General features: G+C 40.7%; 1 protein-coding gene across 2 annotated transcripts in view; it reads left to right on the top strand.

Moving 5' to 3' along the window:
• Nucleotides 1–1868, top strand: part of THAP4 (THAP domain containing 4) — a 39428-nt gene extending 37560 nt beyond the window's left edge. The window contains exon 6 of one of the 2 annotated variants that reach the window (XM_019513319.1): nt 787–1335. In XM_019513319.1, the coding sequence (XP_019368864.1) occupies nt 787–1086 (300 nt within the window). In that variant the 3' untranslated portion in view covers nt 1087–1335. Of the gene's footprint in view, nt 1–786; nt 1336–1517 lie in introns of those variants that run through there. The other variant, XM_019513328.1, reaches the window with a different exon arrangement.
• Nucleotides 1869–7380: the final 5512 nt, after the last annotated feature.

Raw genomic sequence — 7380 nt, forward strand, 5'->3', positions numbered from 1 at the left:
AATCTCTTGGATATCGTGCAAAAAACTCTCCACTGAAATAAGTCAGAGGGCCAAACTGCTGAACATGTATAACTTATGCCAAGATGTGTTCTGGCAACGTGATCACTCGGGGGTCCCGTGACACTTGTAAATCACACGTGATTATACAATCATTTCTGTTCAAGGCCCAATGTATTCCACAGCTGCAGAATCCCCCCGTTGCTGCAGAACTGTGACCCAAGAGCTAAGCTTCTAAAACCGATTGGCTTGAATTTTCCACTCTCAGAAGCTTTATGCTGGTGCAGTGGACCAACTTGAAGGGAGTCCTTGGAGTTGTGAAAGCTGTCTGGAAGGTGTAATCCAATGCAGGGCTTTTTCCTCAGGTGAAAGAATAGCACTGAAATGTGAAATGTTGTACTCAACTCAATGGGTTAAATTTCAAATTTTGGCCTCCCTAGACGTAGGGTACTTGTAGCAGTAACCGTACCACTGCAAGTCCGCCAACATAGATACTCTGCCCTGATGTGGCTTACCTCTTGTAACAGCAGCAGCAGTGCTGCCACAAATGAAATGAAGGTTTACTTGGCAACTTTAACTATTTTGCTGCTGTTCATTTTAGCAGAAGATGATGTTTTTAATTCCACCTACCTTTCACTTAACTACTCTAGTCAGTTTTGAAAGCGCAGCTAATCTCTGTACCTACTGTAATACCAGAATAATGAGCCCAGGGAGCTACCATACTGACTGTGTTGATTTTGTAATTAAAAATAAATGACCATTTAAGCACATTTGCTGCATAATTTCCAGCCTGCCACATCAGCGTGCTGCAGAATCCAGAACCACGCTGTAGAATTTAGGTCCAGCCTGTTATGGAGTCCATTGGGTTCAGCTGTTTACGTCGTATGGCACTTGGCTCCATGTCAGGTGAAGCAGTCATTCTACCTCAGAGGTGAATGTGATTTTAAATTTGAAATTATTTTTAATCAGGAACATAGAAACGATGCAGCTGCCCTAATGGCAGCTGATTTTCATCTGCCAGAGGGGCTGCGTAACAGCACAAGACCTTTGACACTCCAAATGTTTGTTATTACATGTGTTTCCTTCTGATGAATGTCATGCTTTCAGGCTGTCTACTTATTACTACTTTTCTGAGCTGTGCTTAAGGAAAAATGCTCTGTGTCCATCGCTCTGTGTTCACAGTATCGGACTCAGCTGTGCAGAGCATAAGCAGTCATCTCTGAAAGAACCGCCTTCCCTTAGGGAGAGAAGTTGCCTGCTGACTTCCTGGAGGTTCCAATATAATTAATCCCGTTTCTCCAGGAGCTCTTGTAACAAATATACATTTTAGTGGCATAGGCAAGGAAGGATGTAAAGTGTTTTGAAGCTTTTGTGTGGAGAAGGTTGGGCCTCAGAAGGGATGGATAGCTACCTTCCAACTGCAAAACTTTACTCTGCCCCAGCTATTGGGGGTTTTTTTTTAATGCTGTACAGAACAAAGTAAAGGACTAATTGTTTGATGTTTTATATTTCCCCCTTAGATTACCAGAAAATTCAGGCTCAATTCCGATGGGAAGCTAGAACAGACTGTCTCCATGGCAACCACTACACAGCCGATGACTCAGCACCTTCACATTACCTACAAAAAGGTGACACCTTAAATAAGTTGGGAGAGGAGGGTTCCCCTGCTACATGGGAGGAGCCTGGACATTGTGCACTGAGAACAGAAGCAGCTCAGGAAAGAAACACAGCAGCTCTCTCAAATCTGGGTGATCCACATTCACTTCTGACTTCAGGAGGGGGAGGGAGGTGACACTGGTGCTGTTGAGAATGTTACTCAGATGTTTCTGTAATGGTATATTAAAAAACCAAATAAAAAGCCTTTATTTTTATGCCTGTGGCTTTGGACATTATTGCCGTGTGTGGGCTGTAAATCCCTTTGCTCTGGCAGTGATTAAATAAGAGGGTTCTCAAGCCTGTTTCCTAGTGAGTTAGGAGAGCTGTCAAGTGCAGCCTTTTCATCTTTCTACATGATCTGAAGCAGATTGCCACAAATAAACTAGGAACATGAAAATATCTACAGTACAGAGAGAACTCTCTAGAATCTGCTTATGAAATAGGGACTGAAGATGAGAAGAGAGCACCTCCTGTAACTGAAAAGAGAGACCTGCTTAGAGGTCTGGAACCTGCAAGGTGTTTAGCAATCTCACTCCTAAGCGATTTTTTTTTTTAGACCCTTCCACTCCCCTTTAATGGAGAATCAGGCCCTAAAGGATCTCATTCAAGGTCAGTCAGAATTGTTCTGCTGACTGCAAGGGACTTTGGTCAGACACAGAGAGAGTCCTCCATCAGTACAGGAGGGAAATAGCTCTGCAAATGAGACTCTTATCAGCTTCATTCAAAACACAGTGAACCTGTCAGAGAAGGTCACAAGGCAGAGTAGCACTTAAAACTCCAATAAAGAAAGATTGATTGATTTGTGCAGTATCATCTTGGACTTTGGATTTGTGGTTCAGTCTTTGTCATAGCTGAGTTGCTGATTTACAGCATCAAAAATATGGGTCGTTCTTCGTGAGAGGTAAGCATATGGTGTGAAGAATTTTGAAAAATAGTGAAGCCACTTCCTAGTTTGGGGCAGATGGATCAGGTAAATGTTTCTAAGAAAGGGAAACTTTGTAACAAACTTCTTAAGGAAGGGGATTTTTTTAAATTACTTTGCCAAGACTTCTACTGCCTATTTTAGATAAGACTGCATGCTTATTTCAGTAGCTATTTGTTCCCTACAGATTTTATTGAACATGAAACACGTTCAGGTCCTGGAAGACTATATAAAAGAAACCTTATTACAAACTCTTAAGGAAGAATAAAGTTCACTAAAGGCTTTGTGTACAGTTGTGCCAGCAGTTTGTAATCCCTGTGGGTCAAATTGTTTGGATTCAAAGAAGCTACAGGATCTTCTGAGTTTGATTTTAATCTCCAACTGCCAAACCACTTGGGTTCAAGAAGTTTACATCAGCGTTTAGATTTGAGGACTGGGTTTTCTTATGTATACTCTTCATGTCACATCTCTAAGGAACCAATCAGTCTACAGCAAATTATTGCTTATAAATGCTTATAAAACAGCTAAATAAATGCCGAGGCAAGAATACACAGAAGAGAACATCTTATAAGACTGAGTTTTTCAAATTTATCTGAGGGATCTTGGACACCCAGTTTCATTCATTTTAATTTATGCATGCATTTTATTTATGCAGCTTTGTTCATTACAGGGAGAACTTTAAAAAAAAAGTTGATTTCTTTTAGTGTTAAAAAATTGAAAGTGAGGAAGATTGGAGTTAGATTTTATATAAAACCTGAATTCTGTTACTGCCTCACATTCTGCTATGCTTTGTCAGTATCAAGTGCAGATCTGGTAAATGAAGAACTGTTCATATTTTTAAATTACCAGTAGAAAAAAATACAATGTTGCAACTATCTTTTGGGGGCATGTCAATGAGATCAATTTAGCTTGTTCAACTGTTTTGAAGGAGGTGGCACTGCAGCCATTATTTGAAGAGAGGGTGGCATAAACATAATTATGAAATCAATGAGGTGTTAGATCCTTATTGAGATCGGAGTTGGTAAGAAAATTTCCATTGAAACGGTTGATAGAATATGACTTTTCAATTAAGTTTCTTTCTGCAAACAGGAAATTCCACTGCTCGAACACTGAAAGTCTCATGGAGAAACCAAAAGCTAGAGAAAAAAATTATTGACATACTACAGTCTTTTTAGTTTTTGTGAAATGAGAGGCAGCTTCTAACCAGATGAGTAGGGAGATGAACAAAACTCTCTCTGCCTTCCATTTGTTTAAGTTGGAAGATAACTTAATATCAAACTCTGAACAAAACACAAGTTAATAACGCTGAACACTCACCTTTTTTCCTTATAAAGTAAAATAAATTAGGAACACTTTCTAACGTTCCAGATGCCCTTAACCACTCATGTAAAGGCAAATTTCAGCCTGGAAACCAGGAGCAGCCTTCTCCCATCCTAAATATCCAATGGCTGACCACCCTCATAGTTGGAAGGTTCCTCCTAATCTTCAACCTAAATTTACAGTAAGTAAACTGGATAGTTTAAAAGAAATAAGGAAAACTGTCCTGCTGTCCTAGGATATTACTCCTTAAGCCAATACAAGACTTAAGTGGCTGTTAAAATGTCTTGCTGGCTCGCAGACAGTGAGATTAGTTTAATAAATTTGTGTTCTACCACATATGGTGTATATATATCACACAGGTGAACTATGCTACTGGATAGGGAGGGAATGAAGGGTAGTTTATTGGGGATTACCAGCTTTCTAGATTGCAACAGCTACTTGTTTCTCAGTGGTCATGCATAGTATCATGCTGGTGACTTGCCACTGGGGCCAGCTCAGTTCAGAGGAAATACCTTGAGGAAGAGTGCCCTGCTTATCCTAAAGTTTTGCTACCAGTGCTCATTGTCTCAGATCCTTAGAGCTATCAGTTCCCACCAGTTGCCACTTGCCTCAAAGGCCCAGAAGGATAGTCATAGACAGAAAGTCATCCTCCGTGGAGTGCTCATTTCTTCTTCCTTGGGCATGTTGCTCTCGGATGTTGTAGCATATGTTGAGGTGCTTTCACTTAGAGGAGCCTGGAAGTCTGTATGCTACTGATATGCTTCAAATTAGGGTAGGATTTAAAGCCCTTTGCATGTACATCTATCAGTATCCTATAAGGAGCAGCTGTTTTAAGCATCATTACTGTGCCAAAAGTTTTGGCTCAGAAAAACGGAGTCTGTTATGTGTCATGTTTTGCCACTCACTCAAAGTTGTTTTTCAATATCTTTGCAAGGTCTTGTTTACTGGGCATTTCTTATCTAGAAAACTTACATACAACAAGTGTAGGTTATGGGAAGTATAGTGCTACTTTGAAACATTAAAAAGAATAGCAAATAATGGGACTTAAAGCAAGGTTTCCATCCCACTTACCTCAGGAACCATAGGGGGTGAGAAGGGTATGACAGCAAGTCCATCTGATAGCTTTCATTGTTGCTGAAGCCCCCTTTGACACATTCCCTGTTAACTACAAAATCAGATTTTCGTCTCAGCTCTTACACATTTGACCTGATGTGAATTTTCATAGTTTCATCAAAGGAGAAAAGCTTCTTTTGTCTGAGCTTGCCAACAACAAAAAAAAAAAAAAAAGGCATGCACGGGGGAAAATACTGCCATTAGCTCCAGGCCTGAGCGTCTCAAGGGCTTGATAGAAACAATGTTAGATGTGTGAAGGCAGCATTTGGATCCAGGGGAGGGTTTGGATTCTTTTTTTATTACTTTTATTTTTAAAGTTCTCGTCTGGGGAGTCATCGTGAAGTCAGACAAGTGGAACACCCTGCCGTATCATTTCACTGCAGCAGAGTTTCCTGTATTAATTGCTGGTTCCTTGTGTATCTAACCCCCTTACCACCCACGCACATTCTTGTTGAGCAATGGTCCTTTATTTGGCTTATCATACTTATTTTATGCTGCCTTAGTTGGTGTATTTAACTCCTCAAGAGCCTCAGTTTAATTTGCTCAAAACAGTTGGAGCCTGAAACACTGTATTTCAAAGAAGCCTCAAACTCCTGATCAAACAAATCTCTGAAAAGTGTACAGTGCTGGATTTGGTGTTTTCTAGCTCCATTAATCTGCTTGCCCTCTAAAAAGCTGGCCAAGATAACACGAGTTGTACTTTACCATGTGCTAAATTGGTTGACTGAAAATCTCCTACGTAGCCTATATGTTGTCAGGATTTTGGGAATGGTCTATGCAGTTTTTATATCACAGTAACAATTGGTTTAGGAACCTAAATTTAAGGGATTCAGCTTCCTGAAAATCACCCTCAAATCTATGGGACTGCATCCATATTCAGGGATTGCCTGATTTTTGCTTTATGTGCCTCTGAACAGAGGTTTTTTGCATTGTCAGAAGTGTGCCTAACCCAATTTTAATAGGCATTAGCTAATTTGATCTAATTTACAGTCTTCTATCTGATCTATGGTCAAAAAATTTCTAACAGTGCTATAACTATTAGGAGTGTGGAGAGAGAAAGGAGTGTTCTGATCAAAGAGCCAAGCTATCAAAAAGACCTGCAGTTGGATTGGCAAAAAAATCCTTCTGCCAGTATAACTTGTTTTGTTTGAGGAACCAGTACAAAGTGATGCACCATGAAAGAACTCTTGTCTGGATGGTTCCTCCAGCAAATCCTCCGCAGTGTAATAATGCCTGAGGCTGCACACAGCTTCAGCAGGAAGTATGTTTTATTTCCTCTTAAGCCTTCTCTGCAGTAGGAGCACTTTGATATCAGAACACCTGTACACAGTACGGACAAAACACTCTTACTATGGGTAAACTGTTCTTTGTACTAGTAGTGGAAAACCACCCGTTAGGAGGGAAACACGCACAGTTTTGCCAGACTATAACTGTATCTACACTACCTCTACCAGTGCAGCTGTATCAGTCAGAGAGCATGCCTCTGCACAATCACTTGACATAGGTGTGCCCTCAAACATGTGCAGAGTAGACATTACCTACCTGTGAAGGGGGACTGAAGGACAAAGCTGTTTTTTTTTTTTCAAGCCCACAGTTCTCAACCTCTTTCCCTCTTTAGCAGGTAAAAATCCATGTTTTTTTTGCCCTAGGTTTATTCAGGTAAAAAAAACTCCCAAGCATTCATGCAGGCTCCCGATCCCATTCAAAATGTTTTCTGAACCTTAGAAGCAAAGGCATCCGGTAGATGTTTAGTCAAAGACTTCAGTTTTCAGTGGGCTCTAGTGAGGCCACTCACCATTAAATCTTTAGGATTCCTGTAGACATATGGGGAGACTGTTCTAATGCACTATAATTACAGCGCGTTGGAGCAGACTCAATCAAGTCTGCAGGAGCACGCTAACCAGCATGCTCCAGCAACCTTTGCATCTTGTGCATCAGTGTCTGTGTGCTTCAAAATGGTGGTGGGGGCACTTTAAGTTAAACTTGTTCGATGAGCTTTAATTAAAGCACCCCTGCTGCCATTCTGAAGTGCGGGGATGCGGATACATGGGATGCTGCGGGTGCTTTCATTAGAGCGGCTTTCGAAGCTACTGTAATTAAAGCACCACCCCCACGCCTGCAGTATGTGTAAAAATGCCCTCAGAGACTGAAGACAAGGCTTCACTAAAGAAGAAAGAGGCATACTTATGTGTTAGCAATGTGAGTTAAAACTACCACCTTATTTATATTTTGATTTTAACTTATACGGGGGCAAAAGGTGATGTTCTAACATGGTTCAAACACTGATGTCTATACAGTGTTATGCTTTTTTTGAGGGGTGGAGGAGTGTATTTTTAACTCTAGAAAGAAATACAGTGCTCCTCACCAGTTAA

Source organism: Gavialis gangeticus, unplaced genomic scaffold (genome assembly GCF_001723915.1).
Source record: "Gavialis gangeticus isolate Ggan-Ray unplaced genomic scaffold, GavGan_comp1, whole genome shotgun sequence".
In the NCBI taxonomy this organism is placed as follows: domain Eukaryota; kingdom Metazoa; phylum Chordata; order Crocodylia; family Gavialidae; genus Gavialis; species Gavialis gangeticus.